General features: G+C 37.8%; 1 protein-coding gene across 17 annotated transcripts in view; it reads right to left on the minus strand.

Moving 5' to 3' along the window:
- Positions 1-16961, minus strand: part of SGIP1 (SH3GL interacting endocytic adaptor 1) — a 243390-nt gene that overhangs the window by 10791 nt on the left and 215638 nt on the right. For all 17 annotated transcript variants that reach the window (XR_009735408.1, XM_061411687.1, XM_061411698.1 and 14 more), the window contains 2 exons: positions 13425-13580; positions 7864-7996 (listed from right to left, as the gene is read on the minus strand). Coding sequence is in view for 16 of the 17 variants with exons in the window: in XM_061411687.1 (XP_061267671.1) it covers positions 7864-7996; positions 13425-13580 (289 nt within the window). In the remaining variant the exon portion in view is untranslated. The remainder of the gene's footprint in view (positions 1-7863; positions 7997-13424; positions 13581-16961) is intronic.

A 16961-nucleotide genomic window follows, 5' to 3' on the forward strand; every position in this document is an offset into this window, starting at 1 on the left:
CAACTAAACCACAACAAAAGGGATTTCTCATTTAAAGCAAAATGGCAGACTTAGGGCTACTTCTGAAGTATGTTAAGCTGTTAGTTCTCCAAGCTTAAAAAATACCTAGGTGAGAATCATTTTTATCCTTATTTCAGATGAGGAAACTGAGGCTCAGGGAGATTAAGTGTCCAAGGTCAGTAGACAGTAGGGAAGCTGACTTAATTCCAGAATTCAGTCTCCTGACTACATATTAATATTTATATCAAGTTCATATTGCAATAGGCGAATTCTGTCTACCTTCTAGGCTTTGTCATAATGATGTTTAAAGCTTAGATGATACTATTCTTACTATAAAAATGTTACACCCATTTGTATTTTTGAGAAATGTACCAGCACATAGACACTTCATGTTGAATGGTTTCCTTACAACATGTGAGCCCATGGGGCGCATTTTCAGCCCATGGGGTGCATTATAATCACTTGGAGGTCTTGTAAAAATATGTAAACCTTGGTCACATCCTTGCCTAACTCAATGAAACTAAGCCATGCCATGTGGGGCCACCCAAGACAGACAGGTCATGGTGGAGAAGTCTGACAGAATGTGGTCCACTGCAGAAGGAAATGGCAAACCACTGCAGTATTCTTGCCTTGAGAACCCCATGAACAGTGTGAAAAAGCAAAAAGATAGGATACTGAAAGAGGAACTCCCCAGGTCGGTAAGTGCCCTATATGCTACTGGAGATCAGTGGAGAAATAACTCCAGAAAGAATGACGGGATGGAGCCAAAGCAAAAACAACACCCACTTGTGGAAGTGACTGGTGATAGAAGTAAGGTCTGATGCTGTAAAGGGCAATATTGCATAGAAACCTGGAATGTTAGGTCCATGAATCAAGGCAAATTGGAAGTGGTCAAACAGGAGATGGCAAGAGTGAACATCGATATTCTAGGAATCAGCAAACTAAAATGGACTGGAATGGGTGAATTTAATTCAGATGACCATTATATCTACTACTATGGGCAAAAATCCCTTAGAAGAAATGGAGTAGCCATCACAGTCAATAAAAGAGTCAGAAATGCAGTACTTGGATGCAATCGCAAAAACAACAGAATGATCTCTGTTTGTTTCCAAGGAAAACCATTCAATATCACCATAATCCAACTCTATGCCCCGACCAGTAACACTGAAGAAGCTGAAGTTGAATGGTTCTATGAAAACCTACAAGACCTTTTAGAACTAACACCCCAAAAAGATGTTTTTTTTTCATGAAAGGGGACGGGAATGCAAAAAGGAACTCAAGAAATACCTGGAGTAACAGGCAAATTTGACCTTGGAGTACAGAATGAAGCAGGGCAAAGGCTAATAGAGTTTTGCCAAGAGAATGCACTGGTCATACCAAACACCCTCTTCCAACAACACAAGAGAAGACTCTACACATGGACATCATCAGATGGTCAACATCGAAATCAGATTGATTATATTCTTTGCAGCAAAAGATGAAGAAACTTTATACAGTCAGCAAAAACAAGACCGGGAGCTGACTGTGCCTCAGATCAGGAACTCCTTATTGCGAAATTCAGATTTAAATTGAAGAAAGTGGGGAAAACCACTAGATCATTCAGGTATGTCCTAAATCAAATCCCTTATGACTATACAGTGGAAGTAAGAAATAGATTTAAGGGACTAGATCTGATAGACAGAGTGCCTGATGAACTATGGATGGAGGTTCATGACACTATATAGGAGACAGGGATCAAGACCATCCTCATGGAAAAGAAATGCAAAAAAGCAAAATGGCTGTCTGAGGAGGCCTTACAAATAGCTGTGAAAAGAAGAGAAGTGAAAAGCAAAGGAGAAAAGGAAAGATATACCCATCTGAATGCAGAGTTCCAAAGAATAGCAAGGAGAGATAAGAAAGCCTTCCTCAGCCATCAGTGCAAAGAAATAGAGGAAAACAATAGAATGGGAAAGATTGGAGATCTCTTCAAGAAAATTAGAAACACCAAGGGAACATTTCATGCAAGTTGGGCTCAATAAAGGACAGAAATGGTATGGATCTGACAGAAGAAAATATTAAGAAGAGGTGGCAAGAATACACAGAAGAACTGTACAGAAAAGATCTTCACGACCCAGATAATCATGATAGTGTGATCACTCACCTAGAGCCAGACATCCTGGAATGTGAAGTCAAGTGGGCCTTAGGAAGCATCACTATGAACAAAGCTAGTGGAGGTGATGGAATTCCAGTTGAGCTATTCCAAATCCTGAAAGATAATGCTGTGAAAGTGCTGCACTCAATATGTCAGCAAATTTGGAAAACTCAACAGTGGCCACGGGACTGGAAAAGGTCAGTTTTCATTCCAATCCCAAAGAAAGGTGGTGCCAAAGAATGCTCAAACTACCACACAATTGTACTCATCTCACACACTAGTCAAGTAATGCTCAAAATACTCCAAGCCAGGCTTCAGCAATAAGTGAACCATGAACTTCCAGATGTTCAGGCTGGTTTTAAAGAAAGCAGAGGAACCAGAGATCAAATTGCCAACATCCACTGGATCATTGAAAAAGCATGAGAGTTCCAGGAAAACATCTGTTTCTACTTTATTGACTATGCCAAAGCCTTTGACTGTGTGGATCACAATAAACTGTGGAAAATTCTGAAAGAGATGGGTATAACCGAACCTGACCTGCCTCTTGAGAAACCTGTATGCAGGACAGGAAGGAATAGTTAGAACTGGACATGGAACAACAGATTGGTTCCAAATTGGGAAAGGAGTACGTCAAGGCTGCATGTTGTCACCCTGCTTATTTAACGTATATGCAGAGTACATGAGCAATGCTGAAGCACAAGCTGGAATCAAGATTGCTGGGAGAAATATCAATAACCTCAGATATGCAGATGACACCACCCTTATGGCAGAAAGTGAAGAACTAAAGAGCCTCTTGATGAAAGTGAAAGAGGAGAGTGAAAAGGTTGGCTTAAAGCTCAACATTCAGAAAACGAAAATCATGGCATCTGGTCCCATCACTTCATGGCAAATGGATGGGGAAACAGTGGCTAACTTTACTTTTTGCTGCTCCAAGATCACTGCAGGTGTGACTGCAGCCATGAAATTAAAAGACGCTTACTCCTTGGAAGAAAAGTTATGACCAACCTAGACAGTATATTAAAAAGCAGAGACATTACTTTGTCAACAAAGGTCCGTCTAGTCAGCTATGGTTTTTCCAGTGGTCATGTATGGATGTGAGAGTTGGACTATAAAGAAAGCTGAGAGCCAAAGAATTGGTGCTTTTGAACTGTTGTGTTGGAGAAGACTCTTGAGAGTCCCTTGGACTGCAAGGAGACCCAACCAGTCCATCCTAAAGGAGATCAGTCCTGGGTGTTCATTGGAAGGACTGATGTTGAAGCTGAATCTCCAATACTTTGGCCATCTGATGTGAAGAGCTGACTCATTTGAAAAGACCCTGCTGCTGGGAAAGATTGAGGGCAGGAGGAGAAGGGGATAATAGAGGATAAGATGGTTGGATGGCATTACCGACTCAATGCACATGAGTTTGAGTAAACTCCAGGAGTTGGGCAGGGAGGCCTGGCATGCTGTAGTTCATGGAGTTGCGAAGAGTTGGAAACAACTAAGTGACTGAACTGAACTGAACTGGTCACATTCTGAATAATTAAATAAAAATCTCTGAGAGTGTCAGGGCCCAGAAGAAATATCTGGGAGAAATATCAATAACCTCAGATATGCAGATGACACCACCCTTATGGCAGAAAGTGAAGAACTAAAGAGCCTCTTGATGAAAGTGAAAGAGGAGAGTGAAAAGGTTGGCAGAAGATGTCTCTGTCCCTGTCATCTCTATCTCTAACCCTCTCTTCTTCCCTAGCTCCATCTCTATTTATCTACAGTAGATTTTTATATAGATATATATCTATATCTATATCTCTGTCTATCTATAATTAAGACCAGCTAAGAACCAGCATTTGTTTATAACTCCCCTGGTGGTTTTAAAGTGCACTCATGTTTGAGATGTACTGATTTCTATTAAAAAGTACAACTTTCAAAAGTAATAATTTAGCTTCCTCATCTTAAGAAAAATAATTTGAGCATATTTAGTCACAAAAATTGCAATGCTCAAAAAATAACCTAGGAGATCAAGTGCCTGGGAATCAGTGGGATACTCAGGCTCTGTAGAATCTTGTTTTGAAACAGGGTTATTAGATCAGTAATAATCTTGGGTAAAGGGCAATCCTAAACACAGAAAGAAAGTTCTCATATCCTGTAACGTGTTGTACCAAATATTCTTTTAACCTTAAACTATTTCTTTTTAATAAATTAATTAATTTATTTTAATTGGAGGCTAATTACTTTACAGTATAGTAGTGGTTTTGCCTTACACTGACATGAATCAGCCATGGGTGTACAAATGTCCCCCATCCTGAACCCCCCCTCCCACCTCCCTCCCATCCCATCTCTCAGGGTTGTCCCAGTGCACCAGCTTTGATTGCCCTGTTTCATGCATTGAACTTGGACTGGTGATCTTTTTCACATATGGTAATATACATGTTTCAATGCTATTCTCTCAAATCATCCCACCCTGGCCTTCTCCCACAGAGTCCAAAAGTCTGTTCTTTATATCTGTGTCTCTTTTGCTGTCTCCCATATAGGATCATTGTTACTATCTTTCTAAATTCCATATATATGCATTAGTATAGTGTATTGGTGTTTTTCTTTCTGACTTACTTCACTCTGTATAAGAGGCTCCAGTTTTATCCACCTCATTAGAACTGATTCAAATGTGTTCTTTTTAACAGCTGAGTAACATTACATGGTGTATATGTACCACAGCTTTCTTTATCCATTCATCTGCTGATGGACATCTAGGCTGCCTCTAGGTCCTAGCTATTATAAACAGTGCTGCGATGAACATTGGGGTACACATGTCTCTTTCAATTCTGGTTTCCTCAGTGTGTATGCCCAGCAGTGGGATTGCTGGGTTGTATGGGAGTTCTATTTCCAGTTTTTTAAGAAATCTCCACACTGTTCTCCATAGTGGCTGTACTAATTTGCATTCCCACCAACCCTGTAAGAGGGTTCCCTTTTCTCCTCACCCTCTCCAGCATTTATTGTTTGTAGACTTTTTGATAGCAGCCATTCTGACCAGCATGAGATGGTACCTCATTGTGGTTTTGATTTGCATTTCTCTGATAATGAGTGATGTTGAGCATCTTTTCATGTATTTGTTAGCCATCTGTATGTCTTTGGAGAAATGTCGGTTTAGTTTTTTGGCCCATTTTTTGATTGGGTCATTTATTTTTCTGGTATTAAGCTGCATGAACTGCTTGTATATTTTTGAGATTAATTCTTTGTCAGTTGCTTCATTTCTTATTATTTTCTCCCATTCTGAATGCTGTCTTTTCACCTTGCTTATAGTTTCCTTTGTTGTGCAAAAGCTTTTAAGTTTAATTAGGTCCCATTTGTTTATTTTTGCTTTTATTTCCATTGCTCTGGGAGGTGGGTCATAGAGGATCCTGCTGTGATTTATGTCAGAGAGTGTTTTGCCTATGTTTTCCTCTAAGAGTTTTATAGTTCCTGGTCTTACGTTTAGATCTTTAATCCATTTTGAATTTATTTTTGTGTATGGTGTTAGAAAGTATTCTAGTTTCATTCTTTTACAGGTGACTGACCAGTTTTCCCAGCACCACTTGTTAAAGAGATTGTGTTTTCTCCATTGTATATTCTTGCCTCCCTTGTCAAAGATAAGGTGTCCATAGGCGCGTGGATTTATCTCTGGGCTTTCTATTTTGTTCCATTGATCTATATTTTTGTCTTTATGCCAGTACCATACTGTTTTGATGACTGTAGCTTTGTAGTATAGTCTGAAGTCAGGCAGGTTGACTCCTCCAGTTCCATTTTTCTTTCTCAAGATTGCTTTGGCTATTTGAGGTTTTTTGTATTTCCTTACAAATTAATGAAATTATTTGTTCTAGTTCTGTGAAAAAAATGCCTTTGGTAGCTTGACAGGGATTGCATTGAATCTACAGATTGCTTTGGGTAGTATTCTCATTTTCACTATATTGATTCTATGATCCATGAGCATGGTATATTTCTCCATCTATTTGTGTCATCTTTGATTTATTTCATCAGTGTTTTATAGTTTTCTATAGATAGGTCTTTTGTTTCTTCAGGTAGATTTATTCCTAAGTATTTTTTTTTTTTTTTGCAATGGTTAATGGAATTGTTTTCTTAATTTCTCTTTTTGTTTTCTCACCATTAGTGTATAGGAATGCAAGGAATTTTTGTGTGTTAATTTTATATCCTGCAACTTTCCAATATTCACTGATTAGCTCTAGTAATTTTCTGGTGGTGTCTTTAGGGTTTTCTGTGTAGAGGATCATGTCATCTGCAAACAGTGAGAGTTTTACTTCTTTTCCAATCTGGATTTCTTTTATTTATTTTTCTTCTCTGATTGCTGTGGCTAAAACTTCCAAAACTATGCTGAATAGTAGTGGTGAGAACAGGCACCCTTGTCTTGTTCCTGACTTTAGGGGAAATGCTTTCAATTTTTCACCATTGAGGGTAATGTTTGCTGTGGGTTTATCATATATGTCTTTTATTATGTTGAGGCACGTTCCTTCTATGCCTGCTTTTCAGAGAGTTTTTATCATAAATGGATGTTGAATTTTGTCAAAGGCTCTCTCTGCATCTATTGAGATAATCATGTGGTTTTTATCTTTAAATTTGTTAACGTTAACCTTAAATTATTTCTTAACATAAGTTTCATTAGAATTTATTTTGTAGGACTATCACATTATAAAAAAAATCCAACTTACTTACATTTAATTGTTTAAAATAACAGATTTTAGCACAGTAATGTTCTTAGCAAAATTTTGTTTAGCAACTGTTGTGTCTGATTCTTTGTAACCCCATGGATTGTAGCCTACCAGGCTCCTCTGCCCATGGTATTTTCCAGGGAAGAATACTTGAGTGGGTAGACATTTCCTTCTCCAGGGGAGCTTTCTGAATCAAGGATTGAACCCATGTCTCATGCACTGCAGGCAGACACTTTACCACTCTGCCACCTAGGAAGCCCCCTTAACAAAATTACAGTAAACTGTTTTGTCAATATTTGGAATCTTAATTGACGTAGTTTTCTGCAAATTCATTTTTGTGGCGTGTTTCCCTAAATTTGAATAAAATTTTTTTTACTTGTAAGTTTCAAATAATGTATGAATATTCTAAATAGCCTCTACACAGCCTTTTAAGATCTGTATATTCATATAGATTATAGCTTTAAGTAATATTTAAAGAAATGTTACTTTACTTTTATTTAATGTTAAGTATGCTACAATTGTCAACTACAGATTGGCACTTGCTTTCTACCTCTACAATGATTAAATCATGTGCTGCTGTAACTGCTGATTTTCAACAGCCCCTAAAAGAAGTTTAGGGTGGAGAGCAGAAATGAGGTACTTAGTTGTCTGGGGAAAACCAGCAGAACAGGTCTTCAGAAAGTTAGATATTTTCCGGAGCTGATTTTATGAGCCCAGTTCTCCTCATATCTAGAAAAGCACTAAAATCCTTCATGGTGATATCTGCTCCTCATGACTCAGTAACCTTCATGAGACTAGCAGAAACCTGCAAAAAAATATGTGCTTAATTGCATGTACTTTCCCTTCACCAAAATCAAATATATACTGACTTCCCTCCTACTTTTTTGTTACAATTTCTCAGAGCTATCTGAAATGCTGCCTCCAAGGCTATAGTTCTAATTCTGCCTCAAATAAAACTTGACTCACAACTCTCACATTGTACATTTTTTTAAAGTTGACAGAATATATATTTGTAATATGAAAGAGGCAACCTGACCATATAAACAGTCTTACCTGATATTTGAGCATGTCCACATTATAATACGTAGCCTGGGGTTTTTGTTCCGAGACTTTCTTTAGGTGAGTCATCAGATTTGGCATGTTTACCCAGAATTCCTTGGCATTGGCATCATTTTGGGTATTATCGCTATTTAATTGGGAAGAAAAACTGATTGAGTAGCATCTTGTGAAAAACACAAAACACAAAACAAGCATCTTAGCAAATTATCATCTGGTTTCTATCTCAGTCTTTGAGAATTTATACAGACTATATTAACAATAGTAGAGTTGCAGTCCTGAATGGTATTATGTTAATAAATACACATGAAAGTGAAAGTGTTAGTCACTCAGTTGTGTGCGACTCTTTGCAACCCATGGACTGTAGCTCACCAGGCTCCTCAAGGCATTCTCCAGGCAAGAATACTGGAGTGGATTGCCATTTCCTTCTCCAGGGATTCCAGGGGTCAAACCCAGGTCTCCTGCATGCAGGCAGATTCTTTACCATCTGAGCTACCAGGGAAGCCCATAAATACCCATAGTGAGGCATTATTGTATTGCTGTAAATCCCAATGAGTACCCAGTGATATTAACCAATCATAATGATAACTGGTTGCTTCAAAGAGTGAATTATTTATTAACCCAAATTTAAAAGCTCTAATACATCACCACTGCTTCCTCTAAATTAGTCAGTTAATGCACTCAAGGAGTCATATACATTGATTTTCTTTTGAATTTACTTCAACAGTCGGTTCTCAGAAATTACTGATTTAAATATTTGGCTCTAAGTAAACACGTTCTTTGTCTCCAACTGAGGAGAAAAGTGTGTTACTAAAATTATCATGCTCCCTTTTTAATATTCACAGTAGTTCATCTAAGAGCATCTAAATCATACAAAGTCACCTCACTTACAAGATGATTCTGGAATTTAAATGATAATAACCATGGCAGTTACACTAGAAAGTGCAGTCTTGGTGAATTAAATGAGTTTTGTATCCCTAGGGGAGTTGATAGCTTCCCCTGATGTTTCTTGAAAATGCTTGCCTCAATGGTAAAAGAATCAGGCAAAACTGTGAAAAGCATTTGCTCATTTCCCGCATAATGAGGAAACTGAGGGCCCAAGTGTCTTAAGTAACTTACTGACATTTCATTTTCAGAATATCCTGTAGAATAAAATAACAGTAGCTAGAATTTTTTGAGCATCTATTATGTACTAGGCACTCTGTTATGTATGCTATAAACTATTTCACTAATATCTACTGTGTAAAGAAAGAAGGATCTTCTTTTTTAAAGACAAGTGAATGCTATAAAAAGAGAAAATTAGAGAGTAAGAAAACAGAAGGGTGTGATAAAGACAAATTGTCAATTTCTATGATTCAGCCTCCAGAAGCCAAATATAATCAGAGCCTTAAAAATGATCCTGGTCCAGAGTGGTTGTAGGGCCCAAGTATCAGCAAGAACCCTATGGTTCTGTTGTGCCTGATAACAGGCTGTTGAGGACAAAGCAAAGTCCTATTACCCTGTACAGGTAGGAAGTGGATGGAAAAGACTCTTGGCCCCTTGTCTTTGCCCCTGGCCAAGTCAAGCTAAGGATGCTGATAAGGGCTATCTAAACTGTTATTACCTAAAACATCCAAGTTATCCAGAGCTGCTTGAGGGGTAGCTATACAAGGAGGCAGGAGACAAAAATAATAGAGGTTCAGCAAAATTAAGTAATTTACTTAAGGTTGAACAGCTAAATAAGTAACAGGGTCAGGATTACAGCCCAGGTCAGTCTTACTCTACTATACCAAAACAGATATGGAATTAATATCCAGCAACATTTTATTTTATTAATGTTAATAAGCTATGGTTTTTCCAGTAGTCATGTACAGATTTGAGAGTTGAACCTAACAGAAGGCTGAGCACAGAAGAATTGATGCTTTTGATCTGTGGTGCTGGAGAAGACTCTTGAGAGCCTGGTGGGCAGCAAAGAGATCTAACAGTCAATCTTAAAGGAAATCAACCCTGAATATTCATTGGAAGGACTGGTGCTGAAGCTGAAGCTCCAACACTTTGGCCACCTGATGTGAAGAGCCAAGTCATTGGAAAAGACCCTAATGCTGAGAAAGATTGAGGGCAAGAGAAGAAGGGGGTTTCAGAGGATGAAATGGTTGGATGGCATCACCAACTCAATGGACACGAGTTTGAGCAAACCCTGGGAGATAGTGAAGGACAGGGAAGCCTGGCATGCCGCAGGCCACTGGATTGCAGAGTTGGACACAACTTAGTAACTGAACAAAAACAACAACATGTTATTAAGTTGTGCTAAGTAAATCTGAATAACCGAAAAATCTCAATTATATATTTAACAACACAATAAGCTGAGTCATATGTCTATGATAATTCCTCAGGAAAACTTGCTTTAATAAATAGTCAAGAAAGCTTTGGCAATCCAAAGCTTATACAAAGATGCAATTCTTGAATGCTCAAGAAGTCTTGAGAATTCTTTAGACTTGTAATTGGTTTAATAATTGTTCCTAAACATCCTTGGTAAACCAAACCCTTTCATAAGGGAGAAGTAGAAGTAAATTTCAGTTTGGTCCCTGTCATAGGGATTGCAAACCCAAATGTCTCCAGGGACCAAGCTGGTAACCTAAATGTCTTTCAGTAAAGATGATAGAGAGGATTAAGATGACAGATGAAAGGAGTCTTGAGCTGAATTTGAGAATAATGTTGGTTTCCATTGCCTTTTAAAAACTAGGTGTGGTAGTAAGGGTGGTAAGCTTCATTGTATAACAAACACCAAACAGGTTGTAGGACTAATGGGTCACCAGTCATAGCCCTGGGCTTCCCCAGTGATTCAGCTGTTAAGAGTCTGCCTGCAATGCAGGAGATGCAGGAAATACAGGTCCAATTCCTGGGTGTAGAAGATTCCCTGGAGGAGGAAATGGCAACCCAATCCCGTATTCTTGCCTGGAGAATCCCATGGACAGAGGAGTCTGATGGACTATAATCCGTGGGGTCTCAAAGAGCAGAACACGACTGAGCACACATGGAGGTAATCACAGCCCTAACACAATCATCAAATACATTTAATAAAGTCCAAATTAATGAGAGTTTTTGTTTTGTTTAAAAAACAATTTAAGGGTCTATATAATGTTTTGTCAAACAGGAATATTCTCAGACTGATATTTAATTCAATTCATAAGACTGAAGTATTAATATAAATATAAAACTTTGATATATGTGTGTGTGTGTATATATATATACCTAAGAACTTGGTAACATATCTGCCTAAAAATGCAACAAAAACTATGACTATCCCACCGGTGATATTTACAAACTGGTGAAATAGTGGCACACAATTCCTAATTGCAGATGGAGGAACCTAGAAAAATAAAATTAAGTGGCTCAATGTGCACATCAAAAGCACAGAGGGAAACTGAAATAAAAAGCTGTTCATTTCCAATCTTGGCCATTTCATGTTTATCTTTCACTTCATAGGTGAGCATTTCATTTATATTTTTAAGCCTGGAATCAGGTTTACCAGTTAAACCATCGTAAAGACCAATGAGAAGGAGGTGATCTTAGTCACCATCTGAAAGACCTGTGACTGTGTTTTCATCGCTGGAGTGAAAAAGTCTCATGCAGTCAAAGAGAGTGACTGTATTGGCCCTCAAACTCCAAATGACCTTTAGCTATTTCTTCATAAATATCCAGCTTGATAAATTTCTTTAACTTATAGTTGAATTGTTCATTCATTCAATAAGTACTATTTAAATCCTTTTTGGGCACAGTGGAAGGTACTGAGGATGTGGTGGCAATCCAATAGATGTGTTCTATTCCCTCATGTCTTTTATAGTCCAGTGTGGAAGGTGGATGAATGAAGAAAGCAAACAGATATATAATTACTGGTTTTAGTAAGTGTGACAATGGAAAGAATAGGAATCTTGAAAGAGAATAACAGGGTTACATGACTTAGTTTGGGAGTGGGGAGGAGAGTGGAATGGTCAGGCAAGGCTGAGTGGAGCTGAGATCTGAAGGATGAGTAGGAGTCTGGTAGAGAAGAGTGGAAATCCTATTGAAGGCAGAGTAACTGCTACTGCTAAGTCACTTCAGTTGTGTCCGACTCTGTGCGACCCCATAGACGGCAGCCCACCAGGCTCCCCCGTCCCTGGGATTCTCCAGGCAAGAACACTGGAGTGGGTTGCCATTTCCTTCTCCAATGCAGGAAAGTGAAAAGTGAAAGTGAAGTCGCTGAGTCGTGTCTGACTCTTAGTGACCCCATGGACTACAGCCTACCAGGCTCCTCCATCCATGGGATTTTCCAGGCAAGAGTACTGGAGTGGGGTGCCATTGCCTTCTCCGAAGGCAGAGTAAACAAGTGTACAAAAAAGTCTGGTGGAGAAGAGTGGAAATGCTATTGAAGGCAGAGTAATCAAGTGTACAAAACTTGGATGTGGGAAAGGACTCAGCCATTCCCAAGACAGGCAGGTATGGCTGCAGCTACAAGGATTCCGAAGAGGATGTTGGGAGATGAGGACAGACAGACAGGCAAGAGTGGATGAATCAGGACCTTGAAGGCAATGTAATGTGAAGCCTCCAGAAGGTTATAAGGGAGGACAACCTGATCTGCATCCAAAAAGCTGGCTATTGTGTATAGGAGTGGGGCAAGATTGGAGGCAGAGAGGGGAAGAGGAAAGCGCTGGCTGTGGTCCAGGGAAATGATGGTTATCATTTGGATAGAAGTCGTGATAAAGGGAAAAAGTGGCCATTTTAGAGAAAGAATTTTAGATGGAATATCAGGACTTGTTGATGGAAAAACTACCAAGAATGTTTCTTTTTGTCTCATCCATTGCCAATAATATTGGAGAAGGAAATGCAACCCACTCCAGTGTTCCTGCCTGGAGAATCTCAGGGATGGGGAAGCCTGGTGGGCTGCTGTCTATGGGGTCACACAGAGTTGGACACGACTGAAGTGACTTAGCAATAGCAATGTGTGTATGTGTTGTGTGAATGTGGAATGCATATATATGACAAAACATCACATTCGGATTTAATAGGAAGTGTGAAATGTATTTATATGAAGAAATTTAGAAAAGCTTCTTTGATGCCACACAGGTACCATTCCATCAAAACAATTACCATTACAGTGTAATGAAATTACATGTCTCACAAAGAGATTTTTAAGCTTATATGAAGAGTAGCTTACAGTTCAGATATCATTTGATTTTTAAAAGATGCCAATACAATAAATGGATTTTATTCCTTTTATTATGCTTATTTCCCATCATCCTCATCCACTGTCTACCAGTGATAAGCAAAATAGACAATGAATAAGTTTTATTATTCTAAATGTCTCTTTAGCCACTTGAGAGAGTTGGCCGTTAAAAAATATATATGCATACATATGCATATATGTATACATATATATACACATATAGATATATACAGAGCTCTGGGATTCAATCTATAAACATATCTGAATAACAATAATTTCTCTACAGTGCTTCCCTTTTGCTAAGGTACATCTCTCATCTAAGAATAACATGGTAAGACACCTACATCTTTAAAAAATTTGTGGAAAATATATTTACCAGCAGAGAAGTTGGGGATTTGGCAGGACGTGTTCTAACCTGCTGAAATTTATCACCCGAAAAGTCAGAGCAGCTGGCGATGGATTGTTGGCAAAGTGTCTGGTGATCCCGGCAGGAAAAGACAACACCATTTCTCCAGTAATCTTCACGATACATCTGGCATGTCACAACACGTGAGAGGAAAGAGAGGAAACCCAGGTCAACATGCTGTGAATCAAAGCAGTTGTGAAAAGCAAAGATTTCTGTAATACTATGACATAGCAGAAGAGAGAAAAAGTAAGCTCTTACTTACAATTCACTCTGAATTACTAACTCATTTCTAAGACTTGAGGACTCAAAGTTTTGTATTAACAGTTACTCCAAAAAGTGGCTATTTTGTTGAAGATGTTTTTGCATTGTTAGAATAAAACAGCTTTTCTTTTCCTGTAGAAAAGTCTTTGTGTTCACCTCACAAATAGAATAATTTATCCTGGTGGTTCTCTCTCTGTTTGATATCTGAATTGTTGGAAGTATATTTGAAGATATTAAACTACACAGTGTTGTCACACTATTCACTGAGATTTATTTTAGCTCTCTAAGTAACACGATTAATGCCTTTAGTATGTTCTTTTATGGACTCATGGGGTAAACTTTTTGCTTCTCACTTAATTAGATCTTCATTCCATTAACTTGTCTATTTGGTTGAAACTATAAAATCAGTCACATACATAAGTTAATACGGCTGGATGATAATTTGGAAGGAAGAATAATCCTTTTATTTTTTTTAAAGCTTTATTTAGCATCACTAATTATTAGAGAAATGCAAACCAAAACTACAATGAGATATCACATCACACTTATCTGAATGGACATCATCAAAAAATCTACAAACGATAAAGCTTGGAGAGGGTGTGCAGAAAAGGGAACTCTTCTACACTGTTGGGAATCTAAATTGGTACAACCATTATGGAGAATAGTATGGAGGTTCCTTAAAAAACTAAATATAGAACTGCCGTCTGATCCAGCAATCCCACTTCTGGGCTTATATTGGGATAAAACCATAATTCAAAAAATACATGCATCCCAATGTTCACTGCAGCACTGTTTACAATAGCCACGACAGGGAAGCAGCCTGAATGTCCATCAACACAGAAGTGAATAAAGAAGATGTGGTACATACATAATAGAATGGGATATTACTCAGCCATAAAAAAGAATAAAATAATGCCATTTGCAGCAACATTGGATGGACCTAGAGATTTTCATACTCAGTGAAGTAAGTCAGACAGAGAAAGGTAAATACCACATATCGCTTATAGATGGAATCTAAAAAAATATGACAAATGAACTTACTTATAGAACAGAAATAAAGTCACAGATGTAGAAAACAAACTTATATTACCATGGGGTATGCAGGGGAGGGATAAATTGGGAGGTTGGGATTGACACATACACACAGATCTATGTAAGATAGATAACTAAGGACCTACTGAACAGCACAGGGAACTCTACTCAATACTCTGTAATGATCATATGGGAACAGAATCTAAAAAAGAGTAGATATGTATATAGGCATAACTGATTCACTTTGCTGTATACCTGAAACTAACACAACATTGTAAATTAGTTGTCGTCTAATAAAAATTAAAAAAATAAAAAGGGCCTTATTGAAATATAATTGATATACAACTGGCACTTATTTATAGTGTAAAGTTCCATAATTTTGACATAATGTACATCTGAGAAATGATCACAAAATCAAGATAGTCAGGATCCCCACGTCCCTACAAGTTTCATCTTGTGTTTTTGTTTTTCTCTCTGTACTTTTCCATCCTTTCCTCCTTATCTCTTGGCACTTGCTAATATATTTTCTGGCTGTACACATTAGTTTGGACTGTCTAAAATTTTTATATAAACAGAATCAAAAGGTGTGTGATTTTTTTGATCTGGCTTTTTCCACTAAGCATAATTATTTTGAGATTCACTCACATAGTGTAGCAACCAATAGTTCACGTCTTTTTATTGCTGGGTAGAATATGGATATACCACAGGCAATTAAAAAAAAATTCCTTTATTGAATAACATTTGAATTCTTTCCATTTTTTTGCCTATTACAAATAAATCTGTGATGAATATGTGTGTACAAGTCTGTCTATGGGCACATGTTTTTATTTCTCTTGGATAAATATGAGTGAGATGATTGGATCACATGGTAGGTGTAACTTTAACTTTTTAAGAAACTGCCAAACTGTTTTCTGAAGTGGAAAACATAGCTGAATATGAGAGTTTTAATTCCTTTACATCCTCACCAACACTTGGTAGGTCTGTCTTTTTAATTTTAGTCATTCTAATAGGTGAGTAATGGTATCTCATTGTTGTTTTAATCTGCATTTCCCTAATGGCTAAGGATGTTAGCATCTTTTCATGTGTTTCTTTGTGATTTATCTACTTGGATGAACTGTCTGCTCAAACTTTCTGCCAAGTTTATAAACTGAGTTTTCTGTTCTCTTACTGAATTTTGAGAGTTTTTTGTACATTCTAGATACAAATATTTTTAACAGATATATGCTTTGCAAAGATTTTTTTCCTAGTTTGGCTTGTTTTTCTTTCTCTTTAGAGTATTAATAACTTTGAAGAAGTTTTTTTTTCAAAGAGCAGATGTTTTTAATTCATCAATTTATTCTTTTATGGGTTTTAGTTAATCAATTTATTCTTTTGGAGTCTTATCTAAGAAATCATAGATAAACCTGAAAGTCACAAAAATTTCACCTATTTTATTCCAGAAATTTTTTATTTTTAGTTTTACATTCAGTGTTGTGATCCATTTTTAGCTAATTTTTGCATATTTTCTGTGAGGTATAAGTCCGAGTTTATTTTTAGTTGTGTGGATGAATATATCTAATCATCCTACTACCATCTGTAGAATTAATCCACTTGGCAATTTTGTTAAAATTCAGTTGTCCACATATGTGTGGATCTATTTCTAAATTCTCTGTTCTGTTCCATTGATCTATTTTGTCCATCTTTATACTAATACCACAACCAATATGTCTTGATACTGTAGCTTTTAAATTGCTCTGAAATCAAGTAACATTATTCTACCAACTTTTTTTTCAAAAATGTTTTGCCTATTTTAGGTCCTTTGTATTTCCACATGAAATTTAGGATCTCTGTCAATTTCTAAATAAAACTCATGGAGTTCCAATTCACCCTCTACTGCCTGCTTTTAGAGTATTAGTTTCGGGCCCTTGCTATGCTAAGTCACTTCAGTCGTGTCCGACTCTGTGCGACCCCAGAGACGGCAGCCCAACGGGCTCCCCTGTCCCTGGGATTCTCCAGGCAAGAACACTGGAGTGGGTTGCCATTTCCTTCTCCAATGCATGAAAGTGAAAAGTGAAAGTGAAGTCGTTCAGTCGTGTCCGACCCTCAGCGACCCCATGAACTGCAGCCCTCCAGGCTCCTCCATCCATGGGATTTTCCAGGCAAGAGTCCTGGAGTGGGGTGCCATTGCCTTCTCCGTTCGGGCCTTTAAGGTTTGTACTTTTTCTTGGCCAACAG

The sequence above is a fragment of the Bos javanicus genome, chromosome 3 (assembly GCF_032452875.1).
Source record: "Bos javanicus breed banteng chromosome 3, ARS-OSU_banteng_1.0, whole genome shotgun sequence".
Taxonomy (NCBI): Eukaryota; Metazoa; Chordata; class Mammalia; order Artiodactyla; family Bovidae; genus Bos; species Bos javanicus.